This window comes from Procambarus clarkii, chromosome 24 (assembly GCF_040958095.1).
Source record: "Procambarus clarkii isolate CNS0578487 chromosome 24, FALCON_Pclarkii_2.0, whole genome shotgun sequence".
Lineage (NCBI taxonomy): Eukaryota > Metazoa > Arthropoda > Malacostraca > Decapoda > Cambaridae > Procambarus > Procambarus clarkii.
The window spans coordinates 734,077-758,048 of NC_091173.1; the positions used below are offsets into that span (position 1 = coordinate 734,077).

Sequence of the window (23,972 nt, forward strand, 5' to 3'; positions counted from 1 at the left end):
GTAATGAAATTAGGCGAAGGGAGCAGAAGGCTGAACACAAAGTACCATCTGGGAGGTGAAATCCTACAAGTGTCAAATAGAGAGAAAGATCTGGGGGTTGATATCACACTGAACCTGTCCCCAGAGGCCCACATCAAAAGGATATCATCAGCGGCATATGTTAGGTTGACCATCATAAGAACTGCCTTTAGAAACTTGTGTAAGGAATCGTTCAGGAACCTGTATACCACTTATGTCAGACCAATTCTGGAATATGCAACTCCAGGCTGAAGTCCATATCTAGTTAAACACAAGACAAAGTTAGAGAAGATTCAACGGTATGCCACCAGACTCGTCCCGGAACTGAGAGGAATGAGCTACGAGGAAAGGCTAATGGAGCTGAACCTCACATCCCTGGAAAACAGAAGAGTAAGGGGAGACATGATAACCACCTACAAAATTCTCAGGGGAATTGACAGGGTGGACAAAGACAAAATCTTCAACACGGGTGGGACACGAACAAGGGGACACAGGTGGAAACTTAGTACCCAGATGAGCCACAGAGACGTTAGAAAGAACATTTTCAGTGTCAGAGTAGTTAATAAATGGAATGCATTAGGAAGTGATGTGTTGGAGGCTGACTCCATACACAGTTTCAAATATAAGGCTCAGGAATCTTTACACCAGTTGATTGACAGTTAGGAGGCGGGACCAAAGAGCCAAGCTCCAACCCCGCAAGCACAACTAGGTGAGTACACACACACACACACGCGCGCGCGCGCGTCATGCCTAACAAACCTTTTGGAATTCTATGATAAAATAACTAGGATAAGACAGGACAGAGAAGGCTGGGCAGACTGCATATTTCTAAACTGCCAAAAGGCCTTTGGTACAGCACCGCACATGAGACTGCTGTTCAAACTTGATAGGCAGACAGAAGTAAGCGGAAAGGCTCTAGAATGGGTAAGGAACTACCTAACAGGAAGGAGCCAGAGAGTAATGGTAAGAGGCAAGAAGTTGGGCTGGCGAACAGTAACAAGTGGAGTTCCTCAAGGATCGGTGCTGGGACCAATCCTACTTCTAATTTACGAAAATGATATGTTTACATGAGTAGAATCCTACATGTCAATATTCGCGGATGACGCAAAATTAATGAGAAGAGTTGTGACAAATGAGGATTGTAGGATACTCCAAGAGGACCTGGACAGGTTGCAGAGATGATCAGAGAAATGGCTACTGGAGTTCAACACGAGTAAATGCAAAGTTATGGAAATGGGGCTAGGTGATAGGCGACCAAAGGGACAGTACACAACGAATAGGAACTGCCTACCTGTAACGATTCGAGAAAGAGACCTGGGAGTGGACGTAACACCTAATCCAACTCCTGAGGCACGTATAAATTGGTTTACGACTGCAGCGTATTCTACACTGGTGAAAGTTAGAACATCATTCAGAAACCTAAGTGAGGAGGCTTTTAGGGCGCTTTCCACTGCCTACGTGAGACCCGTCTTAGAGTATGCCGTGCCATCATGGAGTCCCCACCTGAAGAAACACATAAGGAAACTGGAAAAGATTCAGAAGTTTGCAACGAGGCTCGTTCCAGAGTTACAAGGGATGGGATATGAAGAGCGCCTGAAGGAACTGAATCTGACGACACTAGAAAAAAGAAAGAGGGATATGACAGGAACGTATAAAAATACTCAAGGGGATTGACAAAGTGGAAATAGATGAAATGTTCGCACGTAATAATAACAGAACGAGGGGACATGGGCGGAAGCTGGAAACTCAGATGAGTTTCTGAGTATACACTTAGGTGAGTATACACACATACACACATGCTGAAATATGTGCCTCCAGCATGGAGTCCATATCTAGTCAAGCATAAGACTAAACTGGAAAAGGTTCAAAGGTTTGCCACTAGACTAGAACCCAAACTAAGGGGTATGAGCTACGAGGAGAGACTACGGGAATTAAACCTCACGTCACTGGGAGACAGAAGAGTTAGAGGGGACATGATCACCACATACAAGATTCTCAGAGGAATTTATAGGGTAGATAAAGATATTTAACACAAGAGGCACGCGCACTAGGGGACACATGTGGAAATTGAGTGTCCAAATGAGCCATAGAGACGTTAGAAAGTATTTTTTCAGTTTCAGAGTAGTAGACAAATGGAATGCATTAGGCAGTGATGTGGTGGAAGCTGACTACATACACAGTTTCAAATGTAGCTACAATAGACCCCAGTAGGATCAGGAATTTGTACACCAGTTTATTAACAGTTGAGAGGCGGGACCAAGGAGCCAAAGCTCAACCCCCCGCAAGTACAACTTGGTGAGTACACACATACTCACCTAGTGTGTCTGTGTAATTTAAATAAATATGTGTTATTTAAAGTGTTTATGTCTTAATACTTGTCATGATATATTGTAGCTATCTGTATCGTTGACCTCAGTAGAAATTTATCTTTTGTTAGTGTTGGCCTTATGTTTAGCTTGCTATTGTATTGGGCAGTCATGCAATGCCAAAATTGTTGCTGTTAGTCAGTGATTATGGGATGCTTTACCGATCAATATGTCCCTATAAGTGAGTAACATTTGTCCTATTTCTGTCCTGGCTTTTAATTAATTACCGTCCGGGTGAATTAAGTTAGTTTCCCGTAATGGAGTCAGTTTTCTCTGTTTTCTTTACTTTGTCTGTATCGTATTCAAGTGTTCGTACGAACACATAAGGCTATATTCACATGAGGCTATATTCAAGAGTTCGTATGAACACATGAGGCTATAGTCACTAGAGAGCTGATACCAGCAATCAACATTCAAATGAATTCACCATTGAACATATAATTGTTTGATGGCACTTCTTTGATCCAATGGGAAGATAACAGGCAAGGTAGACAATCCCTGAATATATATATATATATATATATATATATATATATACCACCAGGGAGTACCACCTATGACTGGACCACCCTTAGCCTCGGAGAAAAGCACACATAACGCATTAGAGGGAATTTATAGGTTCCTTCTAATACTGTTTCTATGTTCTATTTTCCCATTGGGCCGAGCATCTTATATGTATATGTCGTACCAAATACCCAGCCTCCTGAAGCAGAGCTTAGGCCGCAGGAGGTGGACGTCCGAGCCCTGGACCTACGGGTTCCAGATAGACATCGTCAGCGCCCCCTTTCACCCGAGGCCGGCTTCCGTCATAACTCGGTAGAAGGAGAAGTAATAATTATTTTCATGAAGGAAGCCGGCTACGGGTGAAAGAGGACTGTGACGATCTCTGTCTGGAACCCGTAGGTGCGGGACCGGGATGTCCGCCTCCTGGGGCTCGTGCGGCCCCAGGCTCTGCTTCAGGAGGCTGGAGTGGTTCTTGCCCTTGATGGGGTGGTTCTTGTCCGGCCCCGACCACGGCGGTCTCCGGGTTTGGAGTCCCTGTGCCTTGTTTTACCAACTTCGAGGTAACCAACAGAGCTGGAGCCCCCCAGGGCAGTTTGCTGTTGCCTGCAACCTCGGTCCGACAGTTCCTGCGACGGCGCTGGAACCAGTCGTATTGGCGTTTGACTTTTCTTTGGAGATTTTCGGCGCCGTGGAGTGGAGGGGGGGGGGACCTGCTGCTTAGGTGACAGCTTCTCCTTCAAACCAACCTACCCTGACTTTGCGCCCTTTAGAGGCCACTCCAGACCGAAAACCAGAGTACAACTCCATAGCCTAATTAGACTGATGGATGCCTACTACTAATAGCCAGAACACACTACTCGGTCTAATATGCAAAGCCCAATTTGCCTAATATGCAGTGATTTTCATTATTTAAAAAAAAATCCAATTGGATTATTTCAATTAATATTGTATTATATTATGAAAATGAATTACCAATTTGGTTAGGTTAGGTTATGTAGGTTTAGAGGCCTACATAACCTACATAACATAATTAGCCTATCATTCCGACGGTATTTTGATGATAATCTTGGACATAGTTATTTTATCAAATCACCTCATTAATAGCCTCGGCTACCATCATCTTTTGTATGGTCACTGATGGTCGAGTGGTTAAGGTCTCCTGTACACCAGTTGCATAGTGCTCCTGGCAGTATGGGTTCGAGTCACTTCTGGGGTGGGAGTTTTCAGTTGCCCCACCATTCCCCACTCCCTCGTCCGATGCCTTCCCAAATGATCTGATGTTTCCCCATCAGAAAAATGGGAACATCAAATGATCTGACTTTTCCATTACTGTAAAATAAGTAGAACAGTTTAAAAAACGAAATAAAAACAATGAAAAAATAAAAAATAAACTATACTCACGATATGAACAGTATGGTAAACAACACAGCTCAATTCCAATGCAAAGTCACACAAAATAATTAAATCAAAATGAAAATAAATCGAAATCTATGAAAATTTAATTTATCAATGTAATCGGAAACATTGAAAAGGAATCATAACCTATTTAGTACAGCGTGTGTTGCTCTTACATGTACCAGATGACGCTGTTTAAAAAAAAAAACATGTGTTTGCCTGTCACAAGTGTGGAATTTATACAGTAGGTATATAAAAACACGTGTGTATTCGAATGGAACGTTGTGTCAAAATTTCAAAGCAATCGGTGAAGAACTTTCGGAGATTAGCAAAAATGAACAAACGAACATCTACATTTTTATTTATACAGATGAGCACATGAGTAAAACGACTGACTTAAAGATGTAAATAAAGTGATCTCGTAAAAGAGTGTTGGAGAGTACAGTTGGCGCCAGATGTACGGTGCCGCCCACCTGAGCGAGGCTGGCGCCAGATGCACGGTGCCGCCCACCTGAGCGAGGCTGGCGCCAGATGTACGGTGCCGCCCACCTGAGCGAGGCTGGCGCCAGATGCACGGTGCCGCCCACCTGAGCGAGGCTGGCGCCAGATGCACGGTGCCGCCCACCTGAGCGAGGCTGGCGCCATGGTGGTGCCAACACGTGGAGCCCGGCCAGACTGGCTGGGGCCGCTGTGTGTATCTTATGAGCACAGTGCTGACTGCTGCAGGTGTTGACTGCTGCAGGTGTTGACTGGTGAAGATGTTTCTGGTGCAGGTGTTGACTGTTGCAGGTGTTGACTGCTGCACGTTATGACTGCTGCAGGTGTTGACTGGTGAAGATGTTTCTGGTGAAGGTGTTGACTGCTGCAGGTGTTGACTGCTGCACGTTATGACTGCTGCAGGTGTTGACTGCTGCGGGTGTTGACCGGTTAAGGTGTTGACTGCTGCAGGTGTTGACTGGTGCAGATGTTGACTGCTGCAGGTGTTGACTGCTGCAGGTGTTGACCGGTTAAGGTGTTGACAGGTGCAGGTGTTGACTGCTGCAGGTGTTGACTAGTGCAGGTGTTGACTGGTGCAGATGTTGACTGCTGCAGGTGTTGACTGGTTTAAGTGTTGACTGCTGCAGGTGTTGACTAGTGCAGGTGTTGACTTGCGAAGATGTTTCTGGTGCAGGTGTGTTACGGACCCGAATCCAGCGTCCGAGTACGGAGCAGTGACGACCACGCCATCTGTGGGTCAGCTCCCGAAACCCCCTCCAAATGGACGACGACACCTGGTGAGGACGAGGTGTACTGGCCACGAGGGCCAGTTTCCGGTCCTGTTCAGCTCACAACACAGCCGCTGCTGACCTCTGGTGAGGTGGTGCTCAGACAACAACGCCATCTATGGAGTGGATAGGTGGGCGTTTGGGTCTGAGCCTGTAAGTGAGGTGCTTTAGTGTGTCCCTGTTATTGATGACGTGTCTGCTTACAGAGTCGACCTGGGACTCCTGTAAGGGAAGTTGAGTCAGTCTACCCAAGGCAGCCGTCTCGTCACCAAGTGTTTGCTGCAGCAACTGTGAGTCGCCCCCCGGATGAACACTGTGGTGTTACCCTGCCTGTGAAGTGGCAGTTGAAGGATTGTCATACCCGGGACTGACTGGTGGAGACGCTTAACCACTGGGGTATTGTGGAAAGGAGAGTGATCTGTGGTATCACACGAGGCTCCTAACTAGGGTGCTACCCTAGTATCGCTCGTGGAGTGGCCTAACCAGCGCTGCTGATTCAGAACCTGCCAGCTATCTGCTGGACTTGTGGTTGACGGCCTCCACGGCGGTGCCCCCAGTGGAACTGTGTTTTGGCTGGCCTGTGGCCAGGGTAGACTCAAGATTCGCGAAGGATTCGTCGTGAGGCTACGAGAGCACCAAGAGCTTGGCACCGTGAACGTCGAGGGTCTTCAGAGGAAGACTACATTGTGTATATAATAGTGTTTATACCCCCCCCCCCCGTGTAATCTTATATATATTTATTGGTGATGGTAATAATTATAGTATTAAGTTCTTAACTTTATTTCCCTTCCCCTTTAAGTTACTTGCGTTACGGATCTCATCCCTTGAAAGCCACTACTGGCTTGGGGCCGGATACCCTTCCTCTAACAACATCAGAGTAAGAACCCAGTTGCGACCCGAGAGGGCCGTAACAAGGTGTTGACTGCTGCAGATGATGACTTGTGAAGGTGTTGACTGCTGCACGTGTTGACTGCTGCAGGTGTTGACTGCTGCAGGTGTTGATTGTTGCAGGTGTTGACTACTGCAGGAGTTGACTGCTGCAGGTGTTGACTGGTGCAGGTGTTGACTGGTGCAGGTGTTGACTGCTGCAGGAGTTGACTGCTGCAGGAGTTGACTTCTGCAGGTGTTGACTGCTGCAGGTGTTGATTGTTGCAGGTTTTCACTGCTGTAGGTGTTGACTGGTGAAGATGTCTCTGCTGCAGGTGCTGACTGCAGCAGATAATGACTTGTGAAGGTGTTGACTGCTGCAGGTGTTGATTGTTGCAGGTGTTGACTACTGCAGGACTTGACTGGTGCAGGTGTTGACTGGTGCAGGTGTTGACTACTGCAGGAGTTGACTACTGCAGGAGTTGACTGCTGCAGGTGTTGACTGGTGCAGGTGTTGACTGCTGCAGGTGTTGACTGCTGCAGGTGTTGACTGGTGCAGGTGTTAATTGCTGCAGGCGTTGACTGCTGCAGATGATGACTGCTGCAGGTGTTGACTGCTGCAGGTGTTGACTGGTGAACGTGTTGACTGCTGCAGGTGTTGACTGGTGAAGATGTTTCTGGTGCAGGTGTTGACTGCTGCAGCTGTTGACTGCTGCACGTTATGACTGCTGCAGGTGTTGACTGGTGAAGATGTTTCTGGTGCAGGTGTTGACTGGTGAAGGTGTTGACTGCTGCAGGTGTTGACTGCTGCACGTTATGACTGCTGCAGGTGTTGACTGCTGCAGGTGTTGACTGCTGCGGGTGTTGACTGGTTAAGGTGTTGACTGCTGCAGGTGTTGACTGGTGCAGATGTTGACTGCTTCAGGTGTTGACTGCTGCAGGTGTTGACCGGTTAAGGTGTTGACTGGTGCAGGTGTTGACTGCTGCAGGTGTTGACTAGTGCAGGTGTTGACTGGTGCAGATGTTGACTGCTGCAGGTGTTGACTGCTGCAGGTGTTGACCGGTTTAGGTGTTGACTGCTGCAGGTGTTGACTAGTGCAGGTGTTGACTTGCGAAGATTTTTCTGGTGCAGGTGTTGACTGCTGCAGATGATGACTTGTGAAGATGTTGACTGCTGCAGGTGTTGACTGGTGAAGATGTTTCTGGTGCAGGTGTTGACTGCTGAAGGTGTTGATTGTTGCTGGATTTGACTGCTGCAGGTGTTGACTGCTGCAGGTGTTGATTGTTGCAGGTTTTTGACTGCTGCAGGTGTTGACTGGTGAAGATGTCTCTGCTGCAGGTGTTGACTGCTGCAGGTGATGACTTGTGAAGGTGTTGACTGCTGCAGGTGTTGACTGCTGCAGGTGTTGACTGCTGCAGGTATTGACTGCTGCAGGTGTTGATTGTTGCAGGTGTTGACTACTGCAGGAGTTGACTGCTGCAGGTGTTGACTGGTGCAGGTGTTGACTACTGCAGGAGTTGACTACTGCAGGAGTTGACTGCTGCAGGTGTTGACTGGTGCAGGTGTTGACTGCTGCAGGTGTTGACTGCTGCAGGTGTTGACTGCTGCAGGTGTTGACAGCTGCAGGCGTTGACTGCTGCAGGTGTTGACAGCTGCAGGCGTTGACTGCTGCAGGTGTTGACTGCTGCAGTTATTGACTGCTGCAGGTGTTGACTGCTGCAGGTGTTGACTGGTGCAGGTGTTAACTGCTGCAGGCGTTGACTGCTGCAGATGATGACTGCTGCAGGTGTTGACTGGTAAAGATGTTTCTGCTGCAGGTGTTGACTGCTGCAGCTGTTGACTGCTGCACGTTATGACTGCTGCAGGTGTTGACTGGTGAAGATGTTTCTGGTGCAGGTGTTGACTGGTGAAGGTGTTGACTGCTGCAGGTGTTGACTGCTGCACGTTATGACTGCTGCAGGTGTTGACTGCTGCAGGTGTTGACTGCTGCGGGTGTTGACTGGTTAAGGTGTTGACTGCTGCAGGTGTTGACTGCTTCAGGTGTTGACTGCTGCAGGTGTTGACCGGTTAAGGTGTTGACTGGTGCAGGTGTTGACTGCTGCAGGTGTTGACTAGTGCAGGTGTTGACTGGTGCAGATGTTAACTGCTGCAGGTGTTGACTGCTGCAGGTGTTGACTGCTGCAGGTGTTGACTGCTGCAGGTGTTGACCGGTTTAGGTGTTGACTGCTGCAGGTGTTGACTAGTGCAGGTGTTGACTTGCGAAGATTTTTCTGGTGCAGGTGTTGACTGCTGCAGATGATGACTTGTGAAGGTGTTGACTGCTGCAGGTGTTGACTGGTGAAGATGTTTCTGGTGCAGGTGTTGACTGCTGAAGGTGTTGATTGTTGCAGGTGTTGACTGCTGCAGGTGTTGACTGCTGCAGGTGTTGATTGTTGCAGGTTTTTGACTGCTGCAGGTGTTGACTGGTGAAGATGTCTCTGCTGCAGGTGTTGACTGCTGCAGGTGATGACTTGTGAAGGTGTTGACTGCTGCAGGTGTTGACTGCTGCAGGTGTTGACTGCTGCAGGTGTTGAATGTTGCAGGTGTTGACTACTGCAGGAGTTGACTGCTGCAGGTGTTGACTGGTGCAGGTGTTGACTACTGCAGGAGTTGACTACTGCAGGAGTTGACTGCTGCAGGTGTTGACTGGTGCAGGTGTTGACTGCTGCAGGTGTTGACTGCTGCAGGTGTTGACTGCCGCAGGTGTTGACTGCTGCAGGTGTTGACTGCTGCAGGTGTTGACAGCTGCAGGCGTTGACTGCTGCAGGTGTTGACTGCTGCAGGTATTGACTGCTGCAGGTGTTGACTGCTGCAGGTGTTGACTGGTGCAGGTGTTAACTGCTGCAGGCGTTGACTGCTGCAGATGATGACTGCTGCAGGTGTTGACTGGTAAAGATGTTTCTGCTGCAGGTGTTAACGTGTCTGCTACAATACTTGCTGGTGTCTGCTGCAATACTTGCTGGTGTCTGCTGCAATACTTACTGGTGTCTGCTGCAATACTTACTGGTGTCTGCTGCAATACTTGCTGGTGTCTGCTGCAATACTTGCTGGTGTCTGCTGCAATACTTGCTGGTGTCTGCTGCAATACTTGCTGGTGTCTGCTGCAATACTTACTGGTGTCTGCTGCAATACTTGCTGGTGTCTGCTGCAATACTTGCTGGTGTCTGCTGCAATACTTGCTGGTGTCTGCTGCAATACTTGCTGGTGTCTGCTGCAATACTTGCTGGTGTCTGCTGCAATACTTGCTGGTGTCTGCTGCAATACTTGCTGGTGTCTGCTGCAATACTTGCTGGTGTCTGCTGCAATACTTGCTGGTGTCTGCTGCAATACTTGCTGGTGTCTGCTGCAATACTTGCTGGTGTCTGCTGCAATACTTGCTGGTGTCTGCTGCAATACTTGCTGGTGTCTGCTGCAATACTTGCTGGTGTCTGCTGCAATACTTACTGGTGTCTGCTGCAATACTTGCTGGTGTCTGCTGCAATACTTGCTGGTGTCTGCTGCAATACTTGCTGGTGTCTGCTGCAATACTTGCTGGTGTCTGCTGCAATACTTACTGGTGTCTGCTGCAATACTTGCTGGTGTCTGCTGCAATACTTGCTGGTGTCTGCTGCAATACTTGCTGGTGTCTGCTGCAATACTTGCTGGTGTCTGCTGCAATACTTACTGGTGTCTGCTGCAATACTTGCTGGTGTCTGCTGCAATACTTGCTGGTGTCTGCTGCAATACTTGCTGGTGTCTGCTGCAATACTTGCTGGTGTCTGCTGCAATACTTGCTGGTGTCTGCTGCAATACTTGCTGGTGTCTGCTGCAATACTTGCTGGTGTCTGCTGCAATACTTACTCTCCTCCTCCTTTTCCGCTCCTTTTCCACACTGCAGTCTACACTAAGGAAACAAACAGGAATGTGCGTGAATGCCAACAGTGACTGCCCAGACAGGTACAAGAGGAGTGTTGTTAACGCTTATGTCGACCGTGCTCTCAGCCACAGCTCAGAATGGAAGCAAGTCGACGAAGAACTCTGTAGGGTAAGGCAGGTCCTAGTCAACAACGGCTTCTCCAATGATTTCGTGGAAGACATCATAAGAAGGAAAGTGAAACCCCAAGCAACATCTGAAGAGACAACTAACACAACACCTATACCCCCTATTAGACTATTTTACAGGAACTTCTTTTCCACAGCTCATAAAACGGAGGAAAGGGTCCTGAAAGATATTGTTAATAGAAACGTTATCCCTACAGACAAAAATCAGAAGATACAACTGACGATTTACTATAAAACCAGAAAAAACGGCCAGCCTACTCATGAGAAACTCTCCAGACACAAAGCAGAACGCTTTAAAAGAGACCAACGTCGTCTATGCCTTCAAATGCCCTCTTGGGGATTGTAAGCCTCAAAAAAACCAGTATATAGGCAAGACAACAACATCTCTTTCCAGGCGTTTAACAATGCATAAGCAACAGGGCTCCATTAAGGAACATATAATCTCTTCCCACAAACAAACCATCACCAGAGAAATCTTAGCAAACAACACAGAAATCATCGATAGATACAGCGATAGCAGACGGCTTGACGTCTGCGAGGCACTACACATCAAGAAGTCGACACCAGCAATCAACAGCCAATTAATGCACAACTATATTCTACCCACTTCAAGACTCCGCTCCAATATAGAAGCATCAAGAAATATGGACCAATAGGCTTTCTACAATTACTTCCATTCAATACCCATTGTTTCGTGTTCTGTCTTGTGTTTGAATTTAATACCCATTCAATACCCATTGTTTTGTGTTCTGTCTTGTGTTGGAATTTAATACCCATTGAATACCCATTGTTGAAAGTTCGTTTTTCACCTCATCCACCTCACCCAAATGTAGATATAAACCTCGAAGATGTGTAAAGCTCTATTCAGTTTTAATTGTGTGTTTGTGAACTAAAGTCTTTGAAAATGTAATAAGTTTTACGAAACGCGCTCAAGTGTCGCGTCAGACTAGAAATAAAAATGAATTTTGGAGAATTGATCTTTGAATTACCATCAACAGTGAAAAGAAACATAAGAAAGATAGAGAAAATTCGTGTTAGAATTATTAATCTTACTTTTTCGGTCATATTTAATAATATATGTCTACAGGAAAGACTGCTATCAAAATATACTAATATATATATATATATATATATATATATATATATATATATATATATATATATATATATATATATATATATATATATATATATATATATATATATATAACTGAAAACTCACACCCAGAAGTGACTCGAACCCATACTCCCAGGAGCAACGCAACTGGTATGTACAAGAAGCCTTAATCCACTTGACCATCACGACCGGACATAATGAGGTGATAGCCGAGGCTATTTGAACCACCCCACCGCCGGCACTCGGATAGTAATCTTGGGCATAGCATTTTACCAAATCACCTCATTCTTTGGGCACACGTGAGGAACACAAATGCGAACAAGCCTGAATGGTCCCCAGGACAATATGCAACTGAAAACTCACACCCCAGAAGTGACTCGAACCCATACTCCCAGGAGCAACGCAACTGGTATGTACAAGACGCCTTAATCCACTTGACCATCACGACCGGACATAATGAGGTGATAGCCGAGGTGATAGCTGATAGGTGATGAGGTGATAGCCTCAAAGAATGAGGTGATTTGGTAAAATGCTATGCCCAAGATTACTATCCGAGTGCCGGCGGTGGGGTGGTTCAAATAGCCTCGGCTATCACCTCATTATGTCCGGTCATGATGGTGAAGTGGATTAAGGCGTCTTGTACATACCAGTTGCGTTGCTCCTGGGAGTATGGGTTCGAGTCACTTCTGGGGTGTGAGTTTTCAGTTGCATATTGTCCTGGGGACCATTCAGGCTTGTTCGCATATATATATATATATATATATATATATATATATATATATATATATATATAAAGATAAAGCTACCCATTTCATTATGTATGAGATCAATTTTTTTTTATTGGAGTTAAAATTAACGTAGATATATGACCGAACCTAACCAACCCTACCTAACCTAACCTAACCTATCTTTATAGGTTAGGTTAGGTTAGGTAGCCGAAAAAGTTAGGTTAGGTAGTCGAAAAACATTTAATTCATGAAAACTTGGCTTATTAGGCAAATTGGGCCTTGCATAGTAGGCTGAGAAGTGCGTTCTGGCTACTAGGTACGATATATATATATATATATATATATATATATATATATGTCGTACCTAGTAGCCAGAACGCACTTCTGAGCCTACTATGCAAGGCCAAATTTGCCTAATAAGCCAAGTTTTCATGAATTAATTTTTTTTCGACTACCTAACCTACCTAACCTAACCTAACCTAACTTTTTCGGCTACCTAACCTAACCTAACCTATAAAGATAGGTTAGGTTAGGTTAGGTAGGGTTGGTTAGGTTCGGTCATATATCTACGTTAATTTTAACTCCAATATAAAAAAATTGACCTCATACATAATGAAATAGGTAGCTTTATCATTTCATAAGAAAAAAATTAGAGAAAATATATTAATTCAGGAAAACTTGGCTTATTAGGCAAATCGGGCCTTGCATAGTAGGCCGAGAAGTGCATTCTGGCTACTAGGTACGACATATATATATATATATATATATATATATATATATATATATATATATATATATATATATATATATATATATATATATATATATATGTCGTACCTAGTAGCCAGAACGCACTTCTGGGTCCTGAAAGATATTGTTAATAGAAACGTTATCCCTTCAGACAAAAATCAGAAGATACAATTGACGATTTACTATAAAACCAAGAAAACGGCCAGCCTACTCATGAGAAACTCTCCAGACACAAAGTAGAACGCTTTAAAAGAGACCAACGTCGTCTATGCCTTCAAATGCCCTCTTGGGGACTGTAAGCCTCAAAGAATTCAGTATATAGGCAAGACAACAACATCTCTTTCCAGGCGATTAACGATGCATAAGCAACAGGGCTCCATTAAGGAACATATAATCTCTTCCCACAACCAAACCATCACCAGAGAAGTCTTAACAAAAAACACGGAAATCATCGATAGATACAGCGATAGCAGGCGGCTTGATATCTGCGAGGCACTACACATTAAGAAGTCGACACAAGCAATCAACAGCCAATTAATGCACAACTATATTCTACCCACTTCAAGACTCTGCACCAATATAGAAGCATCAAGAAATATGGGCCAATAGGCCCTTTTCAGTTACTTCCATTCTTCCCTTTAACTTACAAAATATTATACCCATTGTTTCGTGTTCTGTCTTGTGTTGAAAGTTTGTTTTCACCTCATCCAAAACTGTTCTAACATATCACCTCACCCAAATGCAGGTATAAAATCGAAGCTGTTTAAACTCTGTTTAGTTATAGTTGTGTGTGTATAAACTAAAGTCTTTGAAAATGTAATAAGTTATTACGAAACGCGTTCAAGTGTCGCGTCAGACTAGAAATAAAAATGAATTTTGGAGAATTGATTTTTCAGTTACCATCAACAGTGAAAAGAAATATAAGAAATATTGAGAAAATTCGTGTTAGAATTATTAATCTTACTTTTTCGGTCATATTTAATAATGTATATATATATATATATATATATATATATATATATATATATATATATATATATATATATATATATATATATATATATATATATATATATATACATTATTAAATATGACCGAAAAAGTAAGATTAATAATTCTAACACGAATTTTCTCAATCTTTCGTACATTTCTTTTCACTGTTGGAGGTAAATCAAAAATCAATTCTCCAAAATTCATTTTTATTTCTAGTCTGACGCGACACGAGCGCGTTTCGTAAAACTTATTACATTTTCAAAGACTTTAGTTTACAAATACACAACTGAATAGAACTTACGCATCTCCGATTTTATATCTACATTTTAGTGAGGTGGATGGGGTGAGGTGGCATTAATAGGGTATTAATTTCATCAACACAAGACAGAAAAAGAGGTGGCATTAATAGGGTATTAATTTCATCAACACAAGACAGAACACGAAACAATGGGTATTGAATAGAAGTGTTTGTAGAAAGCCTATTGGTCCATATTTCTTGATGCTTCTATATTGGAGCGGAGTCTTGAGGTGGGTAGAATATAGTTGTGCATTAATTGGCTGTTGATTGCTGGTGTTGACTTCTTGATGTGTAGTGCCTCGCAAACGTCAAGCCGCCTGCTATCGCTGTATCTATCGATGATTTCTGTGTTGTTTACTAGGATTTCTCTGGCGATGATTTGGTTGTGGGAAGAGATTATATGCTCCTTAATGGAGCCCTGTTGCTTATGCATCGTTAAACGCCTAGAAAGAGATGTTGTTGTCTTGCCTATATACTGGGTTTTTTGGAGCTTACAGTCCCCAAGAGGGCATTTGAAGGCATAGACGACGTTAGTCTCTTTTAAAGCGTTCTGTTTTGTGTCTGGAGAGTTTCTCATGAGTAGGCTGGCCGTTTTTCTGGTTTTATAGTAAATCGTCAGTTGTATCCTCTGATTTTTGTCTGTAGGGATAACGTTTCTATTAACAATATCTTTCAGGACCCTTTCCTCCGTTTTATGAGCTGTGGAAAAGAAGTTCCTGTAAAATAGTCTAATAGGGGGTATAGGTGTTGTGTTAGTTGTCTCTTCAGAGGTTGCATGGCGTTTCACTTTCCTTCTTATGATGTCTTCGACGAAACCATTGGAGAAGCCGTTGTTGACTAGGACCTGCCTTACCCTACAGAGTTCTTCGTCGACTTGCTTCCATTCTGAGCTGTGGCTGAGAGCACGGTCGACATATGCGTTAACAACACTCCTTTTGTACCTGTCTGGGCAGTCACTGTTGGCATTTAGGCACATTCCTATGTTTGTTTCCTTAGTGTAGACTGCAGTGTGGAAACCTCCGCTCTTTTCCATGACTGTTACATCTAGAAAGGGCAGCTTCCCATCCTTTTCCATCTCGTAAGTGAAACGCAGCACGGAACTCTGCTCAAACGCCTCCTTCAGCTCCTGCAGATGTCTGACATCAGGTACCTGTGTGAAAATGTCGTCAACATACCTGCAGTATATGGCCTACAGGAAAGACTGCTACCAAAATATACTAATATATATATACATATAAACATATATATATATATATATATATATATATATATATATATATATATATATATATATATATATATATATATATGTCGTACCTAGTAGCCAGAACGCACTTCTCAGCTTACTATGCAAGGCCCGATTTACCTAATAAGCCAAGTTTTCCAGAATTAATATATTTTCTCTCATTTTTTTCTTATGAAATGATAAAGCTACCCATTTCATTATGCATGAGGTCAATTTTTTTTTATTGGAGTTAAAATTAACGTAGATATATGACCGAACCTAACCAACCCTACCTAACCTAACCTAACCTATATTTATAGGTAAGGTTAGGTTAGGTAGCCAAAAAAAGCTAGGTTAGGTTAGGTTAGGTAGGTTAGGTAGACGAAAAAACATTAATTCATGAAAACTTGGCTTATTAGGCAAATCGGGCCTTGAATAGTAGGCTGAGAAGTGCATTCTGGCTATTAGGTACGACATTATATATATATATATATATATATATATATATATGTCGTACCTAGTAGCCAGAACGCACTTCTCAGCCTACTATGCAAGGCCCGATTTGCCTAATAAGCTAAGTTTTCCTGAATTAATATATTTTCTCTAATTTTTTTCTTATGAAATGCTAAGGCTACCCATTTCCTTATGTATGAGGTCAATTTTTTTTATTGGAGTTAAAATTAACGTAGATATATGACCGAACCTAACCATCCCTACCTAACCTAACCTAACCTTTCTTTATAGGTTAGGTTAGGTTAGGTAGCCGAAAAAGTTAGGTTAGGTTAGGTTATGTAGGTTAGGTAGTCGAAAAAATAATAATTCATGAAAACTTGGCCTATTAGGCAAATCGGGCCTTGCATAGTAGGCTGAGAAGTGCGTTCTGGCTACTAGGTACGACATATATATATATATATATATATATATATATATATATATATATATATATATATATATATATATATATATATATATATATATATATATATATATATATATTAGTATATTTTGGTAGCAGTCTTTCCTGTAGACATATATTATTAAATATGACCGAAAAAGTAAGATTAATAATTCTAACACGAATTTTCTCAATCTTTCGTATATTACGCTTCACTGTTGGAGGTAAATCAAAAATCACTTCTTCAAAATTCATTTTTATTTCTAGTCTGACGCGACACGGGCGCGTTTCGTAAAACTTATTACATTTTCAAAGACTTCACAAATACACAACTGATTAGAACTTGCGTTTCTCTGATTTTATATCTACATTTGAGTGAGGTGGGAAGGGTGATGTGGCATTAACACAAGACAGGACAATAGGGGATATTAATAGGGTATTAAAAGTATCAACACAAGACAGAACAGAAACAATGGGTATTGAATAGAAGTGTTTGTAGAAAGCCTATTGGTCCATATTTCTTGATGCTTCTATATTGGAGCGGAGTCTTGAGGTGGGTAGAATATAGTTGTGCAATAATTGGCTGTTGATTGCTGGTGTTGACTTCTTGATGTGTAGTGCCTCGCAAACGTCAAGCCGCCTGCTATCGCTGTATCTATCGATGATTTCTGTGTTGTTTACTAGGATTTCTCTGGCGATGGTTTGGTTATGAGAAGAGATTATATGTTCCTTAATGGAGCCCTGTTGCTTATGAATCGTTAAACGCCTAGAAAGAGATGTTGTTGTCTTGCCTATATACTGGGTTTTTTGGAGCTTACAGTCCCCAAGTGGGCATTTGAAGGCATAGACGACGTTAGTCTCTTTTAAAGCGTTCTGTTTTGTGTCTGGAGAGATTCTCATGAGTAGGCTGGCCGTTTTTCTAGTTTTATAGTAAATCGTCAGTTGTATCCTCTGATTTTTGTCTGTAGGGATAACGTTTCTATTAACAATATCTTTCAGGACCCTTTCCTCCGTTTTATGAGCTGTGGAAAAGAAGTTCCTGTAAATGGGCACATGTATGGGCACATACATGTGCCCATGGGCACATGTATAAGCAAGTAGATGGGGTCGCCATGGGTTCTCCCCTAGGTGTCCTGTTTGCAAACTTCTACATGGGTACCATCGAGCAAAAAGTCTTAGTCGACATGAACTTGAAACCGGCCATATACTGCAGGTATGTTGACGACATTTTTACACAGGTACCTGATGTCAGACATCTGCAGGAGCTGAAGGAGGCATTTGAGCAGAGTTCCGTGCTGCGTTTCACTTACGAGACGGAAAAGGATGGGAAGCTGCCTTTTCTAGATGTAACAGTCATGGAAAAGGGCGGAGGTTTCCACACTGCAGTCTACACTAAGGAAACAAACATAGGAATGTGCCTAAATGCCAACAGCGACTGCCCTGACAGGTACAAGAGGAGTGTTGTTAACGCATACGTCGACCGTGCTCTCAGCCACAGCTCAGAATGGAAGCAAGTCGACGAAGAACTCTGTAGGGTAAGGCAGGTCCTAGTCAATAACGGCTTCTCCAATGGTTTCATCGAAGACATCATAAGAAGGAAAGGGAAAAGCCATGCAACCTCCGAAGAGACAACTAACACAACACCTATACCCCCTATTAGACTATTTTACAGGAACTTCTTTTCCACAGCTCATAAAACGGAGGAAAGGGTCCTGAAAGATATTGTTAATAGAAACGTTATCCCTACAGACAAAAATCAGAGGATACAACTGACGATTTACTATAAAACCAGAAAAACGGCCAGCCTACTCATGAGAAACTCTCCAGACACAAAACAGAACGCTTTAAAAGAGACTAACGTCGTCTATGCCTTCAAATGCCCACTTGGGGACTGTAAGCTCCAAAAAACCCAGTATATAGGCAAGACAACAACATCTCTTTCTAGGCGTTTAACGATGCATAAGCAACAGGGCTCCATTAAGGAACATATAATCTCTTCCCATAACCAAACCATCGCCAGAGAAATCCTAGTAAACAACACAGAAATCATCGATAGATACAGCGATAGCAGGCGGCTTGACGTTTGCGAGGCACTACACATCAAGAAGTCAACACCAGCAATCAACAGCCAATTATTGCACAACTATATTCTACCCACCTCAAGACTCCGCTCCAATATAGAAGCATCAAGAAATATGGACCAATAGGCTTTCTACAAACACTTCTATTCAATACCCATTGTTTCTGTTCTGTCTTGTGTTGATACTTTTAATACCCTATTAATATCCCCTATTGTCCTGTCTTGTGTTAATGCCACATCACCCTTCCCACCTCACTCAAATGTAGATATAAAATCAGAGAAACGCAAGTTCTAATCAGTTGTGTATTTGTGAAGTCTTTGAAAATGTAATAAGTTTTACGAAACGCGCCCGTGTCGCGTCAGACTAGAAATAAAAATGAATTTTGGAGAAGTGATTTTTGATTTACCTCCAACAGTGAAGCGTAATGTACGAAAGATTGAGAAAATTCGTGTTAGAATTATTAATCTTACTTTTTCGGTCATATTTAATAATATATATATATATATATATATATATATATATATATATATATATATATATATATTAGTATATTTTGGTAGCAGTCTTTCCTGTAGACATATATTATTAAATATGACCGAAAAAGTAAGATTAATAATTCTAACACGAATTTTCTCAATCTTTCGTACATTACGCTTCACTGTTGGAGGTAAATCAAAATCACTTCTCCAAAATTCATTTTTATTTCTAGTCTGACGCGACACGGGCGCGTTTCGTAAAACTTATTACATTTTCAAAGACTTCACAAATACACAACTGATTAGAACTTACGTCTCTCTGATATTATATCTACATTTGAGTGAGGTGGGAAGGATGATGTGGCATTAACACAAGACAGAACAGGGGATATTAATAGGGTATTAAAAGTACCAACACAAGACAGAACAGAAAACAATGGGTATTGAATAGAAGTGTTTGTAGAAAGCCTATTGGTCCATATTTCTTGATGCTTCTATATTGGAGCGGAGTCTTGAGGTGGGTAGAATATAGTTGTGCAATAATTGGCTGTTGATTGCTGGTGTTGACTTCTTGATGTGTAGTGCCTCGCAAACGTCAAGCCGCCTGCTATCGCTGTATCTATCGATGATTTCTGTGTTGTTTACTAGGATTTCTCTGGCGATGGTTTGGTTATGGGAAGAGATTATATGTTCCTTAATGGAGCCCTGTTGCTTATGCATCGTTAAACGCCTAGAAAGAGATGTTGTTGTCTTGCCTATATACTGGGTTTTTTGGAGCTTACAGTCCCCAAGCGGGCATTTGAAGGCATAGACGACGTTAGTCTCTTTTAAAGCGTTCTGTTTTGTGTCTGGAGAGTTTCTCATGAGTAGGCTGGCCGTTTTTCTGGTTTTATAGTAAATCGTCAGTTGTATCCTCTGATTTTTGTCTGTAGGGATAACGTTTCTATTAACAATATCTTTCAGGACCCTTTCCTCCGTTTTATGAGCTGTGGAAAAGAAGTTCCTGTAAAATAGTCTAATAGGGGGTATAGGTGTTGTGTTAGTTGTCTCTTCAGAGGTTGCATGGCTTTTCACTTTCCTTCTTATGATGTCTTCGATGAAACCATTGGAGAAGCCGTTATTGACTAGAACCTGCCTTACCCTACAGAGTTCTTCGTCGACTTGCTTCCATTCTGAGCTGTGGCTGAGAGCACGGTCGACGTATGCGTTAACAACACTCCTCTTGTACCTGTCGGGGCAGTCGCTGTTGGCATTTAGGCACATTCCTATGTTTGTTTCCTTAGTGTAGACTGCAGTGTGGAAACCTCCGCCCTTTTCCATGACTGTTACATCTAGAAAAGGCAGCTTCCCATCCTTTTCCGTCTCGTAAGTGAAACGCAGCACGGAACTCTGCTCAAATGCCTCCTTCAGCTCCTGCAGATGTCTGACATCAGGTACCTGTGTAAAAATGTCGTCAACATACCTGCAGTATATGGCCGGTTTCAAGTTCATGTCGACTAAGACTTTTTGCTCGATGGTACCCATGTAGAAGTTTGCAAACAGGACACCTAGGGGAGAACCCATGGCGACCCCATCTACTTGCTTATACATGTGCCCATCCGGGCTCAAGAAGGGTGCCTCTTTAGTACAAGCTTGGAGTAGTTTCCTCAGAATACTTTCTGGCATGTCAAGAGGAGTACAGGCTGGATCACGATACACTCTGTCGGCTATCATTCCGATTGTCTCGTCCACAGGTACGTTGGTAAACAGCGATTCTACGTCCAACGAGGCTCTTATCCCTGTGGCCCGTGTGCCCCGCAGTAAGTCCACAAATTCCTTTGGAGACTTCAGGCTGAAGGCGCAAGGAACATAAGGAGTCAGCAGGCCGTTGAGTCGCTTCGCCAGTCTGTACGTGGGTGTGGGTATCTGGCTAATGATTGGCCGAAGTGGGTTTCCAGGTTTATGTAGATATAAACCTCGAAGATGTGTAAAGCTCTATTCAGTTTTAATTGTGTGTTTGTGAACTAAAGTCTTTGAAAATGTAATAAGTTTTACGAAACGCGCTCAAGTGTCGCGTCAGACTAGAAATAAAAATGAATTTTGGAGAATTGATCTTTGAATTACCATCAACAGTGAAAAGAAACATAAGAAAGATAGAGAAAATTCGTGTTAGAATTATTAATCTTACTTTTTCGGTCATATTTAATAATATATGTCTACAGGAAAGACTGCTATCAAAATATACTAATATATATATATATATATATATATATATATATATATATATATATATATATATATATATATATATATATATATATATATATATATATAACTGAAAACTCACACCCAGAAGTGACTCGAACCCATACTCCCAGGAGCAACGCAACTGGTATGTACAAGAAGCCTTAATCCACTTGACCATCACGACCGGACATAATGAGGTGATAGCCGAGGCTATTTGAACCACCCCACCGCCGGCACTCGGATAGTAATCTTGGGCATAGCATTTTACCAAATCACCTCATTCTTTGGGCACACGTGAGGAACACAAATGCGAACAAGCCTGAATGGTCCCCAGGACAATATGCAACTGAAAACTCACACCCCAGAAGTGACTCGAACCCATACTCCCAGGAGCAACGCAACTGGTATGTACAAGACGCCTTAATCCGCTTGACCATCACGACCGGACATAATGAGGTGATAGCCGAAGCTATTTGAACAGCCCCCCCCCCCCCGCCGGCACTCGGATGGTAATCTTGGGCATAGCATTTTATCAAATCACCTCATTCTTTGGGGCAGACGTGAGGAACACAAATGCGAACAAGCCTGAATGGTCCCCAGGACTATATGCAACTGAAAACTATATATGTGGTGTGAATCGTGTGAGTGAAGGAAGAGTGTCCAACATGTAGGGAGAGAGAGGGAGGTGGATATATAACCAGGTGAGAGAACACTTCACTAAGTAGCAAGGGTTGAAGTGGGGGGATACATAGTTAAGGTTGGCTGTAACAGTCGCTGTGGTGTAAGGAGGAAGTTCCCTCTTGGTCTGGAGCAGCGGTCATTAACCACGAGTGTCTGTGCCCCTTGGCGGGTATGGGAACCAAATTATGAGGCAATGGGACTCAATCTCAGAACAATTAACAAAAGTTGTTGTTAGAATGAAATGTGAGAGTCAGTAACTGCGTCTTGAGTCTAGGTTTTGATTTACGCAAAACAACAGTGAAAATCTCCGCAGTTGTCGCTAGCTTGTGCATTTGTGATAGCCATTATTTCTCTAACTGGGGCATGTGGGGCATATAGGGCATGTGGGGCAGGGGGGCATGGGGGGCATGTGGGGCAGGGGGGGCATGGGGGGCATGTGGGGCATGGGGGGCATGTGGGGCATGTGGGGCATGTGAGGCAGGGGGGGCATGTGGGGCAGGGGGGGCAGGGGGGCATGTGTGGCATGTGGGGCAGGGGGGGCATGTGGGGCAGGGGGGGCAGGGGGGCATGTGGGGCAGGGGGGCATGTGGGGCAGGGGTTGCATGTGGGGCAGGGGGGGCATGTGTGTCATATGGGGCAGGGGGACATGTGGGGCAGGGGGCATGTGGGGCAGAGGGGCATGTGTGGCATGTGGGGCAGGGGAGGGGCATGTGGGGCAGGGGAGGCATGTGTGTCATATGGGGCAGAGGGGCATGTGTGGCATGTGGGGCATGTGGGGCAGGGTGGGCATGTGGGGCAGGGGGGCATGTGGGGCAGGGGGGCATGTGGGGCAGGGGGGGCATGTGGGGCAGGGGGGGCATGTGGGGCAGGGGGACATGTGGGGCAGGGGGGGATATGGGGCATGTGGCGCAGGGGGGGCATGTGGGGCATATGGGGCATGTGGGACAGAGGGGCATGTGGGGCAGGGGGGGTATGTGGGGCAGGGGGGCATGTGGGGCAGGGGGGGGCATGTAGGGCAGGGGAGGCAGGGGGGCAGGGGGGGCATGTGAGGCAGGGGGGGCATATGGGGCAGGGGGGGTATGTGGGGCATGTGGGGCAGGGGGACATGTGGGGCAGGGGGGGATATGGGGCATGTGCGGCAGGGGGGCATGTGGGGCATGTGGCGCAGGGGGGGCATGTGAGGCATATGGGGCATGTGGGACAGAGGGGCATGTGGGGCAGGGGGGGCATGTGGAGCATGTGGGGCATGTGGGGCATGTGGGGCCGGGGGGGCATGTGGGGCATGTGGGGCAGGGGGGGCATGTGGGGCATGTTGGGCCGGGGGGGCATGTGGGGCATGTGGGGCAGGGGGGGCATGTGGGGCATGTTGGGTAACACTGTGGAGGGTGTCATGGTAAAGTGTTAACAATCCCAGGTGTAGAAGAGGGTCTGGTTTGTATAACAATGTCTTGTGTTGGGTGAGAGTTTGATATTATGTGCTTCACCTTTGTGCTTCACCTTTGTACTTCACCTTTGTGCTTCACCTTTGTGCTTCACGTTTGTGCTTCACCTTTGTGCTTCACCTTTGTGCTTCACCTTTGTGCTTCACCTTTGTGCTTCACCTTTGTGCTTCACCTTTGTACTTCACCTTTGTGCTTCACCTTTGTGCTTCACGTTTGTGCTTCACGTTTGTGCTTCACCTTTGTGCTTCACCTTTGTGCTTCACCTTTGTGCTTCACCTTTGTGCTTCACCTTTGTGCTTCACCTTTGTGCTTCACCTTTGTACTTCACCTTTGTGCTTCACCTTTGTGCTTCACGTTTGTGCTTCACCTTTGTGCTTCACCTTTGTGCTTCACCTTTGTGCTTCACCTTTGTGCTTCACCTTTGTGCTTCACCTTTGTGCTTCACCTTTGTGCTTCACCTTTGTGCTTCACCTTTGTGCTTCACCTTTGTGCTTCACCTGTGTATAATCTAGTGTCGTTGTCTGTGGATTATTCCCATGTTGTTGGTCAGGATATCTTAGATCA

The 23,972-nt window shown here is 44.2% G+C and overlaps 1 protein-coding gene across 1 annotated transcript; it reads right to left on the reverse strand.

Moving 5' to 3' along the window:
- Nucleotides 1-230: 230 nt before the first annotated feature.
- On the reverse strand, nt 231-17,616 carry LOC138368147 (mucin-4-like). Its single transcript, XM_069330448.1, has 7 exons — nt 17,572-17,616; nt 10,120-10,338; nt 9,074-9,993; nt 8,561-8,976; nt 7,365-8,084; nt 6,405-7,302; nt 231-279 (listed from the first exon to the last, which is right to left on the reverse strand). The coding sequence occupies exons 1-7, from the start codon at nt 17,614-17,616 to the stop codon at nt 231-233; spliced, it is 3,267 nt and encodes a 1,088-aa protein (XP_069186549.1).
- Between the last annotated feature and the right edge of the window lie 6,356 nt (nt 17,617-23,972).

Bases quoted from the DNA above. Each gene is read 5' to 3' on its own strand.
- LOC138368147 (XM_069330448.1), bottom strand. From the start codon at position 17,616: ATGGCGACCCCATCTACTTGCTTATACATGTGCCCATGGGCACAT. The intron at 9,994-10,119 runs GTAAGTATTGCA...GTATTGCAGCAG, and splicing joins AAGTATTGCAGCAGACACCA to ACACCAGCAAGTATTGCAGC. The intron at 8,977-9,073 runs GTAGTCAACTCC...CAACACCTGCAG, and splicing joins TGCAGCAGTCAACTCCTGCA to CAGTCAACACCTGCAGCAGT.